This window comes from Oncorhynchus masou, chromosome 15 (genome assembly GCF_036934945.1).
Source record: "Oncorhynchus masou masou isolate Uvic2021 chromosome 15, UVic_Omas_1.1, whole genome shotgun sequence".
Lineage (NCBI taxonomy): Eukaryota > Metazoa > Chordata > Actinopteri > Salmoniformes > Salmonidae > Oncorhynchus > Oncorhynchus masou.
The window spans coordinates 24,706,169-24,729,214 of record NC_088226.1 but is presented as its reverse complement, the minus strand read 5'-3'; the positions used below and the strand labels follow the sequence as shown (position 1 = coordinate 24,729,214).

General features: G+C 44.8%; 1 protein-coding gene across 1 annotated transcript in view; it reads left to right on the top strand.

The window, feature by feature from the left end:
• The first annotated feature begins 3,405 nt into the window (after positions 1–3,405).
• The window catches only part of LOC135556017 (proline-rich protein 12-like), a 32,479-nt gene continuing 12,838 nt past the window's right edge, over positions 3,406–23,046 (top strand). Inside the window, 8 exon segments of the mRNA XM_064988869.1 lie at positions 3,406–3,645; positions 9,599–9,753; positions 11,275–11,436; positions 11,576–12,211; positions 12,214–13,230; positions 13,233–15,958; positions 17,160–17,360; positions 21,973–22,047. Of these exon segments, the coding sequence (XP_064844941.1) occupies positions 3,563–3,645; positions 9,599–9,753; positions 11,275–11,436; positions 11,576–12,211; positions 12,214–13,230; positions 13,233–15,958; positions 17,160–17,360; positions 21,973–22,047 (5,055 nt within the window). The 5' untranslated portion in view covers positions 3,406–3,562.

Below are 23,046 nucleotides of genomic sequence, written 5' to 3'. Positions count from 1 at the left end.
TGTCTGAGAATGTTCTTTGTGTATATGACTAAAGGCTGGTCAGTCTGAGGTAGCCGTATAGCATTTATTACGATGCTGCCTCCGCAGACATCAGGGCCTTCATACTTCTTGTGCTTAGCTGAGCCGAGCTATTGTGAAGGAATTTGTCAAGGAAGTGAGTTCGTGTTTATACTGGACCTCCGGCTCCCACCTACCCTCAACCAATCATGTCAATGCGGACCTATACAGAGCCCTTCGCTTTGTTACAAAATTTGAGAGGCGCACGGCGATGCGGTACAGCGCACGATTTGGCCTGTGCATTCCTCTGGTGGCTCCGCAATTGCGTCACACCCGTCATACGAAGTCTCTGACCACATTTCGGATCAAACATAAATTGGCTTTTAGAAAGAGTTGGATTAGCAGACACTGCGTATGTGTGTGTGTGCGCGCATTGGAGAGGGAGAGAAAGCGAGTGAGTGGTGAGAGGGAGGGAGTGTGCTAACATGCGATCCAACCAGCCGCTCTAAAAAAAATGGCGTCTTAAGAAGAAAATGACGTGTAACCCTCACATCAAGATTCTAGTATGGCCGCGAAACCTCTCTTCAATTCTCTCAGGTCTATTTATAATTGGTTTTTACAAAAGAACGCAAGGAACAATAAAATATATGTTGATGCGCGGTACGAATATTATAGTCGTTGCCAAAGTCAGAAGGCCCGCCTACCTGACCAATCAGACGAGGGAGTGGATCACGCGTATGCTGACCAGTTTGCAGGGGCAGACGAGAGACATGCATTTATGCTGCGTTCAAATGGTAGTCGGACTTAGGATACTGACATTTCTGGCTTGCTAAACGGTTGTAGTTATGCACGTGCCGCGTTCAACGAATCATCATGTCGGAAATTCTAGTTCCGACTAGTAAGTGAACGCGGCACCATTTTTATCACAATGATTTCTTTATTTATTAGCGATAATAAAACCAACCGTTCTAAATGTAAAGTGGTAATCGGATGTCTTTTTCAAACTCAGCTTGAAAGTTTATCATTATGTTTTCCCTTACTCAGTTACTTGTTTTAACCCAAAATAGGTTTACTCCAATGTCAGCATTGTTTTTAAAATGTAAGACAGACAAATTGACACACCTTGAAAACGTACACAGTTTCACATAAATGCTTATTTTAATTTTAAATGTGTTTATTTCTGCCTGATTTAAGATAAACGTCAACCCTTTTACTTTATTTGGCACCAAGGAACTTACTATAGTCATTTATTTAAATTGACAGTACACCTTTTTGGTATTTTGTACCAGTTTTTGTCTCAGTACAAAGGCATGGTCTTCAAACATTTAATAATTATTATGATTAATTGGACTTACATGGCACTTTAGACACCCAAAGCTCTTTACAGTGTCAGGGGAAACTCACCACCCTAACCCCACTTGGTGCCTTCAGAAAGTATTAATACCCCTTGACTTATTCCACATTTTGTTGTGCTTTTTTTAATACCCATCTACTAACAGGTGCCCTTCTTTGCGAGGCTTTGGAAAACCTCCCTGGTCTTTGCGGTTGAATCTGTGTTTGAAATTCACTGCTCGACTGAGTGACCTTACATATAATTGTATATATGGTGTACAGAGAAGAGGTAGTCAATCAAAAATCAAATTAAACACTATTATTGCATTCAGAGTGAGTCCATGCAACTTATTATGTGACTTGTTAGGCACATGTTTACTACTGGGCTTATTTGGGCTTGCCATAATCAAGGGGTTGTATACTTATTGACTCGACATTTCAGCTTTTCATTTTTTATTAATTTGTAAAAAAAAAAATATATATATATATATATATATATATGATAATTCCACTTTTGACATTATGAGGTATTGTGTGTAGGCCAGTGACACAATCTACATTTAAACCATTTTAAATTCAGTCTGAAGCGTGGAAAACGTCAAGGGGTGTGAATATTGTCTAAAGGCCCTGTACATACTCTTTATTTGTATTTATTTTATTGGCCCATCCACTCCCCTCTTTGGATGACAAAGGTAACCTTGGTTTTTATTTTTAATTGTACTTTAATTGTACAGATATTCTTTCATATACTGTACATTATTCATAAAATTTATATACATGGTCATTTTATACACAGTTTTATATACACATTACACATAAAATGGTACTCATCATTACATAAAGCCCCATCTTACATTTTATTGAGGTACACTCCATTGTTGGTTTGTTGGTACTTTAATATTATTAAAATTAAATTAATGTAAAAGTGTATGGTATAAATTACAGTGATCGGTCTTTGAACTTACTGCCTTCATGTTCATTTCAGCAGCATATTTATATTTGGCTTTTGTTTGTCTGTCTTTTTCATGGTGGCATTAATATGTCTTTGTGCTCACAACTTCAAGTTGGGAGACTTTTACTCTCCCAACTGAGTTTTTTTCCCCCCTGCCAAAGGCTGTGCATCTGTTGGAGCTCAAGAATATTAGAATGAAAGGCTTGTAGGGAAACTAGCAATGTTGCTCCATCAAATAGAATAACTTCTATGTGCTTGGAATGGAATCCCATATGCCTGCTAGCTAGCTCATTTTACATGAGCGTAACAAAAGTTAGCTACTAGTTATCTTAAAAAAGAAAAGCCAATTTACCCTTTTGCCCAAAACTTTTGTCCTTTCTCAATGTTATGCACTTGAGTGACGTTGTGTATTTGGTTATCACCCTCCTTCATCTGATTGGTCGTGTAGGCGGGCTTTCTGAGCCGGTTAGAGATGATCCAATCGCTGATTACCTTTTGTCCATCAAGCCTGACAGTCTCACACTGAAGTATGCTGCGAACAGAGACCAGTCAAATAATTCCGTTTGATTCGTCAGGCACGCACGGTGTATACGAGTGTATTACGGTCTGGGAACATAAATTCTACACAATAGTGCAGATCTAGCGCCCACTATCGGCTGCCTATGCTACCAATATTAGGGAGGGGGTGTGTGTAAATGTATTTTGGAGAGGGAACTGGCATGCCAAAATATAAACAATAGACACTGTCGCTATAATAGATCGCCACATTTTATATATATATATTCCAAATAAATTTAGAAATGCAATACTTCAACAACGTAGAGGACAGGGGATTGTAAGAGAGCGTACATCATTCTAGAGTGAAACATGGGCACCAAATATTTTGCTTTGCACAGACTGGTTTAGGCTACGCGCTAGCATCAGCTGAATCGCTGGTGGTGCCGAGAAGGACAATAGACATTGAAATATATAGCGAGTTGAAGAGGGGAGGGAAGGAAGAAACCGGATTTTTGTGGTGGTGGTTGGTGTGACCCCCCACCCACCCCCTCCTTCCCTCTGTATCCTCCATATCCCCCTCCTCCTTCTCCTCCCCTCCATTCCTCTCCCCCTCCGTGCTGGTCTCAGTCTTGAGGACTTGCTAGTGAATCGGGAGAAATAAACAGACACTGAGCAGAGGGGGAAAAAGGACACAGGGAGTGATAGCGTGCGAGAATTTAAGACATCTCCTCCCTCCCCTACCCCCTCACTATCTCTCCATCTTCATCTCTCGTCTTTTCTTTAATGGAAAGAAATTATCCTGGTACAGGGTTCGGTGATTTGGGCGCTGGTACGGGATGGAGTTACGAGAGATCGGCCAAGGCAAGGTAAGCATTTGTACCCGTACATGTGCGCCCTCATACATTGGATGCATAAATATGCTTAGCTTGCTGTAACAATGCCCATGCCGATAGAGGCAATGCAATCTGTGCTCCCTCTATCGCTCCGATTATATATATAGATTACATTGTTTGCAAGCGCCAGGTAGGCTATAGCAAGGCTATCAGTATTGTCATTAGCAAGATTGGGGGGGGGGGGGGGGGGGTCTTGAAGATGCAAGGAACGCGATTGAGAGTTAATACGCGATACGGAAGGTAGACCGAGACAGAAAAAAAGAGGGGGGGAGAGGGGCGAAAAGAGGGGGGATGGGTTGTACTTGGGAGGATACAGCTAGCTTTTGCTGGCTAGTGAATAATCAGAAATGAAGAAAAATAATAATGTAATGATATTTGAAAAGAACTTTTGCATTTTTCACAATATTCCATAATTATATGAATGCATACGGGGTTGTCTTTACTAATGCATTGATTGCGTAATACGTTTACAAAGCAATGTTTGGTGCTAATTAGCTATACAAACCAAATGTATTTGACGATGCAAAATGCAATGTTTGTAGCTAGACTACTGTCGGCAGATTACTGTAGCTAGCACACTGTCTACAAATGAAATTGCCTTTATGCTAGAAATGGTGGTGCTGCAGGGTTGCTTTTTCATCGTCTCGCATTCTCGCAAATACACTGTAGGATGAGTGTAGGCTAAATCAAATCAAGATATGCAGCTATCATCAAACAATTAAGAGTAAACACTTTCCATAACTTAAGGTAATAACAGTGACAATTTAGTGACAGCTAGCTAGTGAATTGTAAGGTATTTTAATTAACTCACTCTGCAAGCACGAGTACATTAAATCCCATTATTAAAGCAGCAGCAGTTGCAGCATGGATGTTAGTGCAAATGTTTTTCTTTATTGGGATAATAACTCCTAGATAGCTTTAAGCCTAGAAATTGTATTGATGGAAACTTGAATAAATTGGTAACGGTACACCGTGTGTAATACAGTAACTGTCTAACTTCACTCTCAAGTTTAGGTGTATTATTAACAGGTGCAATGATAGGTGTATTACTTTTTCGTGTGCACCAACTGCATTTTCATTCATGCGAGAAAAACCTCTACTAGCTATAGCCATTTTGGGGTAAAGTTAGCTAGGTTACAGGTAACTGTTGTCCTTGCTAGCTAACGTTAGTTGTTCTGTTCAAGTTAAATTATTCTGCATTGACTCAATGCTGCAGGTCTTTGGCTACAAAGTAAAATGTATAAGAATCGATCATAAACACCAACGAATGCCATTAGCTAAAACGATGGCTTGTGTGATGTTTGCCAGAACTCACTACCCAGGGAGCTAACTCATGTTATGCGGTATTGAGGGACAGTTGCTTAACCGAACGTTAGCCAGCTAACATTACGCGTTAGCTACTGGTAAAATATCTCAAATCATCTCTAATTTCCGTTAACGCATGAATTAAAACGGGAATGATATATCATGTAAGAACGTTATTAATGTAACGAAATGTTACCATGTTTGACATTGTGTGTCTTAAAATGCCCCGTCTCCTGTGTTTTTAATGAATTGGGGCCTACTTACATTTCAAAGGCTACGCACATTACCAGTCGTCGCCGGGACAACCAAATCAATCTTGCTACAGAGTACGTTTACATGTAGCAACAGTGTAGCTCGCAGTAAACACCAGTTTATTTGGATAATTTGTTTTTAAAACGCAGGTACTCTGAAATTCCCGATTGGCGATAAGATTTAATATGAGCAAAATACCATTGCATAATGGTTGTAAGGGACTCTCAATACTCTCAAGTATTAGTCCCACAGGCAAATAAATGTTGCATTCTGACTGAGCGTGTGCATGGAGCAATTGCATAAAGCCCTAACCGTGCCCTCTATTACAGTGTCATTCACTGGTAGTGCCACTTATTATATTGTTCTTATAAAGTCTTACCATATTGTCTATTTTGGGCCTGAATACTCATTGGTTCCACAAAGATGCAAATGATCAAATCACTGCAAAAACTATTTCAAAGCTATAGTAATTGCTTACGCAGAATAGGCTATTGTACATAACCTTGGTAACTAACAGTTTTGAGGTACATACAATGTTTTATGTAGTCTACTACTGTATTTTATCTTTGAACGAAGGAGTATTTAGGCCCCAAAATAATATATATATATATATATATATATATATATATATATATATATATATATATATACACACACACACACACACACACACACACACACACACACACACACATATGTTCTTTTGCGGGTCAGCTGATCTAGCCTAGCCAGCAGTTTTTTTTTTTGATGGCTGAATCCCAGAGTCAAGGGCATCTCCAAGCCCACAGGCAGATTGATGTAGTCCTGGTGTTCTTATGATGACCTCATGCTCCCTAATGTGGGATTGTCTGGCTGCCTTTATTGAAAAAGGTAAAGGAACAGAAACTACTACTACTTTACTGTTCTACTACTGTTCTAGGTTAATGAACCTAACCAACATTGGATGACAGTTACAACATATTTTATCTTCAGCCATATTAATTGAAGTGAATACGTTTATAGAAACCTTTTCTTTTAATGTGCAATTAATGAACATATTCCAATATGTATGAGTCATTTAATCAGTTGTATGATTATATGAGACTGGATAGTGGTTACATCTATTTTCGTATCATACCTGTACATGCTTGCAGGTAGTCTTGACAACATTTTGGTAGTCTTGCCCATTTATAGTCTGAATCATATTGTATTGTAAATACAGCGGAGTTCCAAAAAATGCCCTCTGCTGCACTCAAACTAACCATAGCAATAATACCAGTAGAATACATTTGTTTAGCTCAGAATCTCCATACCAAGCTCTTACCAGCGCTTACTAGTACCAGGCATGTCTGTAGAAGACAAATGTCTAGTGTATTAAACTACTGAGCCTATTATCATCATACACCTGCCTGGACGGAACGGCAGGGTGAAATGAACAGTGGTTGATTGCGAAAGCAGTCTTAATGAAGGATTAATAGCTCCCCCTCCTTTATTCATCCCCTCTTTCACAATCTTGAGGACTGCAGCTCACTCCATCATGGTTATATGGCCCGACAGAGAGTTGGAGAGGAGGGGAGGGGGTGGGAGAAGAGATGTAGAGGAGAGAAGAAAAGGAGGAAGGAATGGTTGAATTTGGAGGAGAGGAGATGTGGAGAGGAGAGAAGATGACAGGTTGAAGGAGGAGAGGAGGTGATGGAGAGAGAACAGGATGGGGAGAGGTGGAGAGGTGGTGCGCTCATTTGAAAATTGCATCTGAGCAGTACAAGAGATTAGCACTCAACTAAATACATACTATTGACTCATTTGCTTAGCCCATTGAATTCTCAATGTACATATATTCTGGGAAAGTGGAAGTACTGGACCTGACTGGGTCTGGTTCTAGAATATAGTGTCTAGTTCCAGAACCATTCATTTCAATGGAACCAATTTCTTAAACATAGAAATCAACATTTAGGGATTATGGTTTAGTTTGCTATTTTAGCATTTAGCCATAAATATTTATATTGTTAACATATTATAAAGATTTCAGTAGAATATATGGATGTGTCAAACTCAAGAATGCTGAACACGCTGACGTGTCATATTCAGAGAAAATTACCCCTGATTCCTGAGTCAGATAGTGGCGTATGCTAACCGGGCCGTGGCTAAACTTAGCACGGCTGCAGAGGAGGAGGAGGAGTCAGCAACCGATACACTCAGACAGTCACCACGCTTTTATCAATGAAACCACTATGGGTCTCGCCTCATCTCGCCTTTGTTGTCCAGTCATAACCGCTCGCCTCTGCTGCTAGCCTTCTATGCATGACTGGGGAACAGCAATTCCAATCAGCTAAGGTGGCTAGTCACAGTCACATGATTGGTTGAATGGTGACAGAGTGGTGGCCAATCAACATCACATTACACTGAAGATAACCAAAGGGTGATATGCCGGTTTTCTCGTTGGAGCAAAAAAGACTGTCCTCTCTCCTCCGTGACCCGGAAACCGATGAGTGGTCGAAGAGTGTGTAAATTCGTTAGCAAGCAAACAGAATACAGTCCTCCCCTCCTTGATGTTCTCCTTTTGGCAAGGAAGCTCACGTGTATCCTACCTGAGTCCTTCATGGAAATGTTTTGAAATCTGCCAAACCCCCTTTAAGAAAAAGCATGCAAACATTTAAAAAAAATAATATGATACTTATCCTTTTATTGATAAAAGGTTGTGCACTAGCTTAATCGTTTTGGTCAGTTTATACATTTGATTTGGGATTCCGGATTCCAACCTGTAAACTTGATTTGCCTGATGACGTGCGATTGGAGAAGGAGAGTCTCATTTCATTACAAGCCATTTTCGTCGACTTTCCATCTCCTTGCCGCCTCTCCTCAATTACCTTTGGCGAGAGAGGACAGAGGAGAGAGGACGAAGGAGACGAGCACATCTAATTGATAAAAGACCATGGTTATCGGGCAGTTCAACAATAGAATCACAGGACTTCATAAGTAAACAGTTAATAATAACTGTCTTTATGCATAATAGTTTTGAGTGTATTCCACATTAATGAATGAAGGAAATAATATAATTTAAATGTAGAGACTACACTGTAGTGTGGTGACTTCATGAAAATGCCCAACCTTTGATTTCTTGACTCTATGGAGATTTTCTGTTCTCCGAGACTGTAAAGGTACCCTACTGGTACCTAAAAGGTACCCTACTGCATCCCAAATGGCACCCTATTCCTACATAGTGCCCTACTTTTGACCAGGCCATTTGGGACACTGTCTCTATTTGGGTGTTGTTTTTCCCCTCTGTGCAAGTAAGTGATTAGAAGTGGGAGTGATTGTTGAAAATCTTTCTTTTCATTCATACTTTCATGGGAATGTTGCTCCCAGTTCTATTTAGCGGCTGATATTGATGAGCAATACCTTATTTTGAGTGTTAGGTTACCCTGTGTAAAGTGTAAGATGTGTAAGATATTTTATGGTGTGGGCTGGAAAGGGCGATATTGACCTTATACAGTATGGAGTATACCCAAGTAAACAACTCTACAAGAGAGTATAGGTAGATTAGAAAGGTAATCCATCACTAAAGCCTGGGAGACACTGTCAACCGGACTAGAATGCATTGTTGTTGTTTAGGCTTTGTGGTTAGAACAGGATTTTATCGATGCAGAAAGCCTTGCATTTGCTGATTCCCTCACACTACTACCATTTTGTTGGATGTTTACAGTTGTTTTGTTTGGGAAATTAACTATTTCTTTGTTATTTGATAACAGGATGTGTTATGTAAAATTCTGTAGGCTTTCAAGAAAATAGCCTTATCTAGGCCTAATTGACGATGATGGGTTATCAGTAATATCCTGTATGCACAATGCTTCTCTAGCCTCACTATTCGTATACAACCCGCAAATTCAAATCTTGACCTCAGTCAGTTTTACTGCTTTTTTTGTTGTTGTTCTTCTCCTAGTAATCAGGGACTGATTTAGACCTGGGACATCAGGTCGGTGCAATCAGGTAGACAATAAAACCAGCAGTACTCTGGACTTCGTAGAGTAAGATTTGAACACCCCTGGTATACAACATGAGCATCCCAATTCGGATGTATCAAGTCTGCAGCACTTCTGGTTTTCATAATTGATTGATTGAATGACTATTTGACGATTGAAAATAAATATAAAGTCAATGCTGCCTGAGACAAAATGACATACATTCACCCTATAATCAGAGACTGATTCCGACCGAAGTGAGTGGACTCTCTGGCCAATCAATTAGGCTACATTAATCAATCAATTATCTACCAAAGAGAAAAGAAAAACAGCTGTACTGCAGATCTCGATTTAGATATCCCCAATATAGAAGAATAATCCAACCTTTCATTAATTAATGATTTCTCACCCCTTTCTCCCTTTTTTCTCAGCCTGGTGTATGGGAGTTCTAGGTCCTCCCATCCGGACTCAGAGCTGCTCCATCGCCAGGCTTATGGCACCCCCCACCCTCTGCAGGGCTACGCAACCAATCACCACCCTGGCAGCTCTGGACAGGGCGGGGCATGGGGGGCTGGGCGGAGTCTAGGTAAGGGGCCGGGCTAATATGAACCTTGATTCAAATGTGAAATTGAGGTCTCTGCATGATGCCAAAAGGTTGTCATATAGAATGTTAGAATACCTGTTATCACAGTACAATATTGTCTTAACCTATACACACAGTCAGGGATAGAGGTCAACCGATTATGATTTTTCAACGCCGATACCGATTATTGGAGGACCAAAAAATCCGATACCGATTAATCGGCCGATTTAAAAAAAAAATACATAAAAATGTATTTGTAATAATGACAAATACAACAATACTGAATGAATACTTATTTTAAATGCAAAAACAAAGTGTTGGAGAAGAAAGTAAAAGTGCAATATGTGCTAACGTTTCAGTTCCTTGCTCAGAACATGAGAACATATGAAAGCTGGTGCTTCCTTTTAACATGGGTCTTCAATATTCCCAGGTAAGAAGTTTTAGGTTGTAGTTATTATAGGAATTATAGGACTATTTCCCTCTATACCATTTGTATTTCATTAACGTTTGACTATTGGATGTACTTATAGGCACTTTAGTATTGCCAAGTGTAGCAGTATAGCTTTCGTCCCTCTCCTCACTCCTCCCTGGGCTCGAACCAGCAACACAACAACAACAGCCATCATCAAAGCAGCGTTACCCATGCAGAGCAAGGGGAACAAATACTAGAAGGCTCAGAGCGAGTGACGTTTGAAACGCTATTAGCGCGTGCTAACTAGCTAGCCATTTCACTTCGGTTACACCAGCCTCATCTCGGGAGTTGATAGGCTTGAAGTCATAAACAGCGCAATGCTTGACGCACAACGAAGAGCTGCTGGCAAAACGCATGAAAGTGCTGTTTGAATGAATGTTTACGCGCCTGATTCTGCCTACCACCGCTCAGTCAGATACTTAGATACTTGTACGCTTTTATGCTCAGTCAGATTATATGCAACGCAGGACACGCTAGATAATATCTAGTAATATCATCAACCATGTGTAGTTAGCTAGTGATTATGATTGATTGTTTTTTATAATATAAGTTTAATGCTAGCTAGCAACTTACCTTGGCTTACTGCACTCGCGTAACATGCAGTCTCCTTGTGGAGTGCAACGAGAAAAAGGCAGGTCGTTATTGCGTTGGACTAGTTAACTGTAAGGTTGCAAGATTGGAACCCCCGAGCTGACAAGGTGAAAATCTGTCGTTCTGCCCCTGAACAAGGCAGTTAACCCACCGTTCCTAGGCCGTCATTGAAAATAAGAATGTGTTCTTAACTGACTTGCCTAGTTAAATAAAGGTATAAAAAAACATTTAAAAATCGGCAAATCGGCGCCCAAAAATGCCGATTTCCAATTGTTATGAAAACTTGAAATCAGCCCTAATTAATCGGCCATTCCGATTAATCGGTCGACCTCTAGTCAGGGAGCATGTACATTTTTCTCTCTATCAAAGTGTTTTTGTTTAGACCAGACTGTTTAGATGAGTCACTATAAACAGAAAAATGTGTGTGGTTGAGTAAATGCTTTTGTGTCTATGTCCTCCAGGCTTATCTGGGCTGTTTGATACTGGGCTACACCATGCCAGTCCCTCTGGTCCAGACCCATCTGTCATGAACCTGATTTCAGCACTGGAGTCCCAGGGTCGGCAGCCACCCCCCTCAGCCTCCTCCCTCCTCTCCCAGTTCCGAACACCCTCCTGGCAGACTGGTGAGTGCAGGAGCCAGTCTTGAGTCATGTTCAAGTACAACTGAGTCGTGTTCATCATTTTCTAAGTGCTATGAAGGACAGCAGCACATTTATAATAATATCTGTTATTTGTCTTTCTCTCTATCTCCATTTCCCATAGCGATGCACACTCAGCCAGAGCTCTTTATCGGGTCTGGCTCCTTCCCCTCCTCCTCCCTCTCGGCCTACCAGCACCCAGCCTCTTTCTCTGGGCGGTCCTTCCCTGGCGCCTCGCTCTCCCTCCAGGACTCCCCCACCTTCAGCCCCACGTCCAACGGCCTCCTGTCCCCCCACGACCCCCTGCTGCACATCAAGACGCCCTCACAGTCTAGCCTGGGCTTCGACCGCTTACTCTCCTCACAGGGCGCCGCCTACCGAGGGTCGCAGGACCCCACAGGCCCGCCGCAAACCTCCTCCTCCTCAGGCCGCCACTTACCCCCTCCCCAGTTTAACCTGCTGTCCTCCCAGCTCCAGGACCAGTCCTCCCAGTTGTACAATGCCTCTGTGTTCTCATCGGCACCCGCCCCCCCCCCGCCCCAGCCACCCCAGGAAAGGGCCATCCCACGGCAGGACAGCGTGATCAAGCACTACCAGCGTTCTTCTCCGGCTCAGTCCCAGCTCTCCTCCTCAGCCCCCCACCCCCTGCAGCACTACCTCAGCTGTGGGGCATCGGGTTACCAGCAGATCTCCCACCACCGGCATGGAGGGGTGTCCTGCAGTCCGCTGGGAGAGCAGAGCCCTTCAGCAGACCCCAAACCCTCCCCCGGTCAGACCAAGTGTACCGCCCCATCATCCAGACCCCGTACACCTCCTCAGCCGCCTCCTCATCAGCATCAGGTGGAGGTCTAGGGAAGGGGGCTAAGAACTCCAGCTCCAGTAGCGGCTACTCCTCCTCGGGCTCCTCGTCTTCCCGAACCCCCCACACCCCACCCTCAGCCTCCTCGTCCTCCTCAAACTCCAACCCTAACCCTTCCTCCAGCTCCTCGTCAGCCCCATCCAGACAGCAGCCCCCAACTCAGTCTGCGCCCCCTCCCCCACCTCCCCCTCCAGTCTCCTCCGCCGTGGCCCAGCAGCCTCCTCCTAAACCCTGCCTGTCAGCATACGGGTCCCCTGTGGCCCCCGCCAAGCCCACCGCAGGCCTCCCTGGACAGACACCTCCCCAGCAGCAGTCCTACTCCCCCAGCCAGCCCCCTCCCTCACACCTCCCCTCTCACCAGCCCTATGGGGGCTTCAGCTCACCCCAGGCCCAGGACCTGACCCCTGGCCCTGGGAGTTCTGGGAAAGGGTATGGAGGACTAGGGCCAGGAGGCCGCTCCTTCTCTGCAGAGGTGGTCTACGGGACGGACTCAGGATACAGCTCGCTGCCGACCTCCCTCGGGGGAGCAGGCAGTCCCTCGTTGGGGTACGGTGGCCCAAGGCATTCCCCTGCCCTCCTGGGGTCTGGGGGGGTTGGAGGGTCTGCCGGCAGCGGGGCAGGGTCCGGGGCTGGTGGAGGTGGTTCAGGAGGTGGGGGTGCAGGATCAGGTGGTAGCAGTGGAGCTGGAGGAGGCAGCTCATACCACCTCCCTGACTCCAGTCCCTCTCCCTCAAGCAACTCTGGCATCATTCGACCTGGGCTGCACTCTCCTGCTCCCGCCCGCCCTGCCCAGTCCCCCGGGGGAGCCGGGGGGAACAAATACCTATCCTCCGTCCTCTCCCCTGCCTTCCTGTCCTCTCCGCAGGGCTACCCCGACACCCGAGGCCCCCAGCCTCAGTCTTACCACCCCACGCCCCCAAGCCCAAGCCAGACACCGACATGCTGGGAGTGGAGCGCTCTCAAGACGAGGAGGATGACGATGACGATGACTTCCTGATCCAGCACTTGCTGCATGCCCAGAGCCCTGCGCCTCACCCGTCCCAGCACCACCCCCAGCAGCAGCCGCCACAGTCCATCCCTCAGGCCAGGGATGGGGGCAAAGGTCTGGCCTACGACCTGAGTAAGGCCTCTGAGGAGCGCTACCACCTGCAGAGTGTCATCCGCACCAACAGCGCCACCAACAGCTCGGTCCCCGGTACTGCAGGTAACGTCAGTGGAGGTGGCCTGGAGAGCCAGTTGGAGATGTCGCTGAAGAAACAGCAGCAGCAGGCCAAGAACGAACGTGGGCTGTCTGGAGCAGGAGCCAGTGGAGGAAGGGGGGGGGCAGACTCCCTCTCCCACCCCAACCCGCACGTCCCCTATCCGCAGCAACACGACTCCCTCGGCTCAGTGGTGCACTACGGCAGGAGCGACCCTTACTCCCAACACCCTCACTCCCAGCACCCCCACCATCCCTCGCAGGCCCCTTCACACCCCCAACACACCCAGCACTCCCGACACGCCCACCCCCACTCCCATGGCCACCCTCACATGGAGCTCAAAAAGCCTCCCGACTCGTCCGAGCTGCCATACCTGCGGAAGACACCAGAACTGCAGCAGCAGGCCCGACAGTCCCAGCCCTCCCTTTCCCTCATGGACTCCCCTCCAAACCAGCCCCAGCAGCCTCCCTCTGCCCACATGCTCCAGTCTGTTCTGTCCCACACTACCCGCAACAAGATGGACACCCAGCAAGCTGCTTCTCAGCAGCAGCAGCACTCCATGAGTCAGCAGGCCATGATGGGGGCAGGTGGAGAGGCAGAGCCTGGGGGAGAAGTGGGGGTGGATCCCCAGCCCCAGGCTCAATCCCAGCTGCAGCTCCAACTCCAGTCCCAGGCTATGGAGGCCCATTACGGCCAGGCCAGCCAGAACTCGGTTTCTCCGCTGGACATGCTGGAGCGCACCCTGTCTCGTGCCAACAGCAGAGACAGTGGAGGGGCCGTGGAGAGAAGTGGGGTGGGGGGAGGAGATGGGGGCAGTGGTGACGGACACAGGCAACAACAGCAGCAGCACAGGCTGCCGTCTCATCACCACTCCCAACAAACTGCCTCCAAGCTTCACGACTTCCTCTCTGAGCCAGACCTGGGAATAACCACGCCTTCCCACCTGCACCACCTCAACCCACACCACCCCCACGTCCATCACCAACAGCAGACCCACCCGCACCACCCCCTCCCGCACACCCATGCCCACCCCCACTCCCACCACCTGGCAACCAACTCAGGGCAGCAGCAGCCTCCACGCCATCAGAGGGACCAGGAGCCCCAGCTCTGTCAATCCCAGTTGGACCAGCTCAAAGAGCACCAGTTTGACACTGTGAGCCCTGTGGGGAAAGCGGGCCAGATCCAAGGCCAGCAGCAAAGGTTTGTGCCTCTGACCTCCATTTGTTTCCCAGACTCCCTCTTACAGGATGAGGATCGCTCCTTCTTTCCCGGCATGGAGGATATGTTCTGCTCTGACGACTACTCCAAGTCGAGCTGCGCCGGGGTTCCTGGGGCAGGCCAAGGGGTGCAGGAAGGTATGTCTGAGGCACGTGTACAGGGACCAGACAGCATGGAGGACGTCAAGACCAGTGATGGAGGAGGTGGCTATGACATGATGGGTCACCATGGCGACCAGGGGTATGGGTACTGCCACAGCCTCACGGAAACAGAAAACAGCACCATGCATCTGGACCTGGACTCTCTGAAAACCCATGAGCTCCCGTCCACTGTGAACACAGAGCAGCTCGGCCTCATCCAGTCCCAGACCCCAGGCCTTGGCTTGGGGGTTCCAGGGGGCGTTCCTGGGGACGGCTCCGCCAACAAGATGATTGGGGGTACGGGCGTGGGTGGAGGTTCTGGTCTGGCCGGGCTGACGTCGCCCATCTTCTGCTCCTCCCGACCCAAGAAGCTGCTGAAGACCAGCTCCTTCCACCTGCTGAAGCAGCGCCGCGACCCGCAGCCGCTGGCCAAGAAGAACTACGCCCAGGAGTATGAGTTCGAGGATGACGAGGACAAGGCTGATGTTCCCGCTGACATCCGCCTGAACAGCCGGCGGCTACCTGACCTCCTCCCCGACCTGGTGTCCAGCTGCAGGAAGGCTGGAGGAGGAGGGGCCTCAGGGGTGGGCTCCCTCAGCCCTCTGATGGGTGACCTGGACTTCTGCCACCCGTCTGGCTACCCCTCCCTTGGCCCCCCTCCCCAGCTCCTACCCCACGACGGGCCCAAGAAGAGGGGCAGGAAACCGACCAAACCCAAACGTGAAGGGCCGCCTCGGCCCAGAGGGCGCCCTCGCATCCGCCCGCTCCCGGAGCCGCCCTACTGTAGGGGGCTGATGGGAAATGTAGGCGGGGAGACCCGCAGGGGTCGTGGGCGGGGTAGGGGGCGTGGCAGGAAAGAGGAAGGGATGATAGAGATGCACCGAGAAATGAACAAAGTACCCGACCTCCAATATCAACAACAACAACAACAACAACAGCAGCAGTTCCACCAACAACAGCACTTTCAACAACAGCAGCACCAACACCATCACCTCCAACAGCAGCAAAATATACAACCTCAACAACAGCAGCACCTACAACACCTTCATCAACAGCATCCACAGCACCAGAAACCTTTCAAGCCTATCAAGGTAAGGGAGACATGAGCAGAGTGATATCATGTTTAGATAGCAAGTTGTATGGACTCCATAAGTGCCTTCAGAAAGTATTCATACCCCTTGACTTATTCCTTATTTTGTGTTACAGCCTGAATTATACACACAATACCCCATAATGACGAAGTGAAAACATGTTTTTAGAAATCTTAGCAAATGTATTGAAAATGAAAAACAGACACATCTAATTTACATAACTATTCACACCGCTGAGTCAATACATGTTAGAACCACATTTGGCAAGGTTTACATCTGAGTCTTTTGGGGAATATCTCTAAGAGCTTTGCACATCTGGATTGTACAATATTTGCACATTATAATTTTTTTAAATTCTTCAAGCTCTGTCAAATTGGTTTATAATTACTAGACAGCCATTTCGAAGTCTTGCCATAGATTTTCACGTCGATTTAAGTCAACTGTAACTAGGCCACTCAGGAACATTCAATGTCTTTTTGGTAAGTAACTCCAGGAAATATTTAGCCTTGTGTTTTAGGTTATTGTCCTGCTGAAAGGTGGATTTGTCTCCCAATGTCTGTTGGAAAGCAGACCAAACCAGGTTTTCCTCTGTGCTTAGCACTATTCCGTTTATTTTAACCCTCAAAAAACTCCAAGTGCTTGTCGATGACAAACATACCCATAACATGATGCAGCCACCACCATGCTTGAAAATAGGAAGAGTGGTACTCAGTGATGTGTTGTGTCCATGCAACTTATTGTGTGACTTGTTAAGCACATTTTTACCCTTGAACTAATTTAGGCTTGCCTTAACAAAGGGGTTGAATATTTATTGACTCAAGACATTTCAGCTTTTCATTTTTTCTTAATATGTAAATATGTCTAAAGACACAAATCCACTTGGACTTTATGGGGTATTGTCTGTAGGCCAGCGACACAACACCTTAATTTAATCAATTTTAAGTTCAGCCTTTAACACAACAACATTTTAAAAGGTCAAGGGGTGTGAATACTTTCTGAAGGCACTGTAAGTAATCAGTTGTGTTATTTCCTCTCTTACCCCACTAACACTATACCCCCCCTCTACTATCCCTATACCCCTCACTTCAACTATCCCATTCTTTTTCCCTCACCATTTCCTAATACCCTCATTCCTCCTTCTCTCTTTTCCTCTTTTCCCTACACCCATCACTCTCCTCCATCCCCTCTTTACATCTCTCAGATCAAGCTGCCTATCCCCTCTATGTCTCCCTCGGACTCCTTGCTAAGGACAGACTCCCTGTCCAGCACCGACCCGGTTCTCTCTGACGGGTCGGTGGGCTCGGCTCCCTCCCTGGGCCTGAGTCCTGGACCCACTGCTGGGATGGACATGAACATCACCAGGAGCCAGGAGAAGATGAAGCAGAAAGCTCAAGCCCAGGAGGTGAGTGCATCTGCTTTTGTCTTTTTTGGGTTCTACCTGCTGTTTTTTATTTGGTAAATCGTACTGTTGTGTCTTTGGCTATGCCGGATTAATTGCTATAACATGCTATTCTATAAAATAATTTCTCCGTAATTAATATCACCTGATTGAGCTAATCATGTAAATGTAATTAACTAGAGAGTCGGGCACCACGAAATAATATTTATAGAGCTGTTATCTTCTGAATAAACTCTTAAAGATTTAGTAATATTTTTACATCAATAGCAGTCAACATTAATCGTCATCTTACTTCAGTCTCATAATCTGAAAGTTGTAAATTCTTGGTTAACTTCAAGAACCCTGGCTAACAATTTGAATCAGCAATACAAAATTGGGTTTAATTATTTATTTACTAAATACCTAACTAATCACTCAGAATTACATATACAAAGAATGAATTATACCTAGATAATTCTTTACGTCATAGGAAAACGTCCCTAGCGGGCGGAACAGATATGACAGCTTGTTACACAAAGGAAAAGGGGCAGGGTTTAAGTGAAAGAGCGGGAGACTGGGGAACAAAGGGAAGAAGTTGTGCTATCGTAAATACAGTATCTTATGCATTCTAAATTACCGCCCATTTGGAAAAGGAAAATGCAATAAATATTTACTCTGAGCTGCGCTTCAGTAGGTTGGTGGTAGATGGAAGACCGTGTTGCCAAACCGAGTCCTCTGTCCTTTGAAGAATGTCTCTGGTGGTCACTTGGATAAGTTGTAGTAACGTCGTTGTGTGGTAGATGGAATACTCTGTCTGTTCCTTCCTAACCTGCGTTTGCAGCTGCGGTCGCTAACTCAACGGCTAGGAGGTGTCACTTCTGTCGTGAATAAGAGTTCAAAGTTCATACCATTCGCAACCAAAGCTCATGCTTTGGCTTCGTTCTGTAGTTTTATCTGAACCATTCTGACATAGGATCGTCATCCTACCTCATTGGAACAGGTAGTTATGTTGTCGTCAAGAGCTTATATAGGAAGGAAGAGGAGGGTGTGTTTGAAAAGTTTTATTACCTCTGTCTCTTCACGTGGGCGGGCCACTGAGTGAGCAGCCCTAACTTAATGAAACCCCACATCTCACATTTTAGAAGCTAAAATCACATTTCATCCCATCACAAATAATTTCATATTCAAACATTTAAATTGAACAACAATTCCATGTGACTCTGATAACTCTGATGTGTAGACTTTCCACTGTAGAGTTTATGTCATCTTATCATTGATGAGAATGTCTCAGATGACAACCGAACTGACATCATATTCATTAAGTACCACTGCATATGTTCAATTGTTCAGATTATCAGAATATAGTTCATTTTCCCCCCACATTCTGACATTCCCAGAATCTCTATGTTAACCAAGGGGTTTTGCAAATGTAACCTTAGTAGGGTAGAGAGAGCAAAAAGGGGGGAAGAGATATGTATGACTGTCATAAACCAACCCCCAGGCCAACGCCATGACAGTACCTATTGCGTTATTGTTTGCTTTAATGTTTACGTCACTCACCATCTGTCATTTTGACCAGTGTTCAGCTTTATCAAAACTTATTTACCACTACATGTACATCATTGGGCAAGGGTGATAGGTAGGCCTCTCTCTATAAGACACTAAGGGCTAGTTTCAGAGAATTAGTAGTGATGCATTGCTTTGATTTAAAAAAAATAAAGATGTTTTTTAAATATATTTCATCAGCAATGATGTTTATTTTTCTACTGAACTCCCTGGTCAGTACTTCACTGTTGATTTGTTGTTATGCACTGTAGCTACAGTATCTGAGGTTTCGAAAGAGATTCCTTCTCATTAGTGGGTGTACCTGATATCTTTTTAAATTATTCATGTTCGGCAGAGCTTCTCACTTCAAAGTGGTGAATTTGGGATTCGTCTCTGAGAATGACAAAGGTATTTGAAGTGTGTTTTGGGGGATTGACGCTCTGTGGTGTGTGACTAAACCTGAGAGTTTTCTCCTCTTTCCTGTCACATTATACACACCAGCTTGGGAGGGAGGGATCACTTGTCTCTCTTTCAGAGGGGAAATTAAAACTGACAAACATTTTGCAAAGAAAACTGAAATATTTCTGATATGAACAACTAGGCCCAAAAAAATAACTTGGACATCTGCCAGATGTGATAATGAGTATGTTTTTAATCTACATCTGACTTTATATAATTTAAATTCAGCATATATAGTATTCAATATTTACAGTGCCTTCAGAGAATATTAATGCCCCTTATTCCACATTTTGTTGTGTTACAGCCTGAATTCAGAATGGATTAAATATTTGTTTAAATCTCACCCATATACACAAAATATCCCATAATGACAAAGTGTAAACATGTTTTTAGAAATGTTGGCACATCTATTGAAAATGAAATGCAGAAATATCTAATTTATATTAGGTATTCATACCTCTGAGTCAATATATGTTAGAATCACCTTTGGCAACTATCACAGCTGTGGGTCTTTCTGGGAAAGACAGCCATTTTCAAGAAAGCGCCATATTTTCAAGACGATTTAAGTCGGAACTGTAACTCGGCCACTCAGGAACATTGTGTCTTCTTGGTAAGCAGCCCCAGTGTAGATTTGACCTTGTGTTTTAGGTTATTCTCCTGCTGAGAGGTTAATTTGTCTCCCAGTGTCTGTTGGAAAGCAGACTGAACCATGTCATCCTCTAGGATTTTGCCTGTATTTAGCTCTATTCCGTTTATTTTTATCCCAAAGTAATCTCTAGCCGATGACAAGCATACCCATAACATAATGCAGCCACCACTATGCTTGAAAATATGAAGAGTGGTACTCGGTGATGTGTTGGATTTGCCCCAACATAACGCTTTGTATTCAGGACATAAAGTTAATTTCTTTGCCACATTTTTTGCAGTTTTACTTTAATTTACTTTAACTTTTATTGCAAACAGGATGCATGTTTTGGAATATTTTTATTATGTACATGCTTCCTGTTTTTCACTCTGTCATTTAGGTTAGTATTGTGGAGTATCTACAATGTTGTTGATCCATCCTCAGTTTTTTCCTATCACAGCCACTAAACTCTGTAACTGTTTTAAAGTCACCATTGGCCTCATGGTGAAATCCCTGAGCGGTTTCCTTCCTCTCTGGCAACTGAGTTAGGAATGATGCCTGTATCTTTTTAGTGACTGGGTGTATTGATACACCATCCAAAGTGGAATTAATAACTTCACTATGCTCAAAGGGATATTCAATGTCTGCTTTCTTTTTATTTTATTTTGACCCATCTACCAATAGGTGCCCTCCTTTGCGAGGTATTGGAAAACCTCCCTGGTCTTTGTGGTTGAATCTGTGTTTGAAATGTACTGCTAGGGACCTTACAGATAATGTGTGGGGTACAGAGATGAGGTAGTCATTCCAAATCATGTTAAACACTATTATTTCACAGAGTGAGTACATGTAACTTCTTATGTGACCTTTAGAGCACATTTGTAGTCCTGAACTTGCAATATTTAGGCTTGACATAACAAAGAGTTTAAATACTTATTGACTATTAATTTGTAAACACTTCGAAAAAACACAATTCCACTTTGACATTATGGGTTATTGTTGGTAAGCCAGTGACACAACATCTCAATTGAATCAATTTTAAATGCATACTGTAACACAAGAAAATGTCAAGGGGTGTGAATACTTTCTGAAGGCACTGTATATTTATATTCGTTATTTTGTATAATAATGGTCGGATCTCATAGGAAGTCATTAAGATTGTACACGGCCCATTTCCAGGTGCTCAAAGCACTTAGTCACCTCATCCTCTATCAATATGTGATTGTAGTCTGAGCGTTAGTGTAACAGCTGCCAGCCATGTATGGTATTGGGGGGGGGGGGCTTTTGAATGTATTTCTTATGTTGGGCTAGATATAGATAAGATGGAGTCTTTTTGTGTGAGTTTGATTTTCTGGATTCCATCTGTTGATGTCTGCTGGTTGGTCATGGTAAAAGTAAAATGGCGGCTGTTGCCTCAGCAACAGGGAGAGTGTGGACACAGGAAAGTGGCCAATGAAATGAACAGTGTAGATTTCTGTGCGATTTGCAGGGGTAGGGGGGTGAGGAGCAGAATCCCCCATCTAATTCAATCCCTCCCTAACTCTCATCACTTGCCTTTTACTCATTGTAAAGTGGTTGTAATTACAAATATATACTGGTATCAATTGACTGTAATGCCTTTTTAACATAATGCAGTAAGTTTAATTGACGAGAGAGAACATTTTCACAGGGGTGCAACAGAGACTGTTGTTTTGTCTTATTCAAGTGTGTTCAGATGTCCATATTGATGTTGAACAGCCGAAACGGTGGCGACCGGTTTCCTCACATCACTCTATAGAACAGGGAATATAACCTCAACTAAACAACAATGCAAAGTCAATCAATCAATCAATTCATCAGTCATCAATTGAATCATTCGTTAAAACCTCTCTTGTAGCACACAGCAGTGCCGATATGCCAGAAATGTAAATGTTACCCCATGAAACAAGCGGGCCGGACACTGCTGTTAATTGAATATGGGGTTTTGATTTTGAACATGTGATTAATGTCTTTGCTTTGTGGCCGCCACAGATGACGTGGGAAAGGGACATGGATGAGCAGCTGACCCCAGAGGCCTGGGCTGCCATGCAGAAGCTCTCCAACACGGTGAGAAACCTCAATCCGTTCCTACCTACGCCTCCGAATAACTCACAGTATCATCTATAATTCATTACTCATATTTCACAAGTCATATAACTCAGAGATCCCTTCAGCGCTGGGTAACTCGTCAGGCAAGAAGGCTTCAGGGTAACTCGTCAGGCAAGAAGGCTTCAGGGTAACTCGTCAGGCAAGAAGGCCTTCAGGGTAACTCGTCAGGCAAGAAGGCCTTCAGGGTAACTCGTCAGGCAAGAAGACTTCAGGGTAACTCGTCACGCAAGAAGGTTTCAGGGTAACTCGTCAGGCAAGAAGACTTCAGGGTAACTCGTCAGGCAAGAAGGCTTCAGGGTAACTCGTCACGCAAGAAGGCTTCAGGGTAACTCGTCAGGCAAGAAGACTTCAGGGTAACTCGTCACGCAAGAAGGCTTCAGGGTAACTCGTCAGGCAAGAAGGCTTCAGGGTAACTCGTCAGGCAAGAAGGCTTCAGGGTAACTCGTCAGGCAAGAAGACTTCAGGGTAACTCGTCACGCAAGAAGGCTTCAGGGTAACTCGTCAGGCAAGAAGACTTCAGGGTAACTCGTCAGGCAAGAAGGCTTCAGGGTAACTCGTCAGGCAAGAAGGCTTCAGGGTAACTCGTCAGGCAAGAAGGCTTCAGGATAACTCGTCAGGCAAGAAGGCTTCAGGGTAACTCGTCAGGCAAGAAGGCTTCAGGGTAACTCGTCAGGCAAGAAGGCTTCAGGGTAACTCGTCAGGCAAGAAGGCTTCAGGGTAACTCGTCAGGCAAGAAGGCTTCAGGGTAGGCTCTACCTCAGTCAGAACAGTGGTAGGCTAACGTTGACTGGAACACGAACATCCAGAGGAGAGCTTATGTGTGTAGTTAAAGTTTGTGGTTAGCAGGGCGAATAAGATAGAGGGGCATAAGGCTCCACAAGTGATGTTTCAAGTTGGGGATAGACAAAAGAGAATACGTTGGCGTGTGTTTAGTTTTATTTTCAACATTTTGGTGCA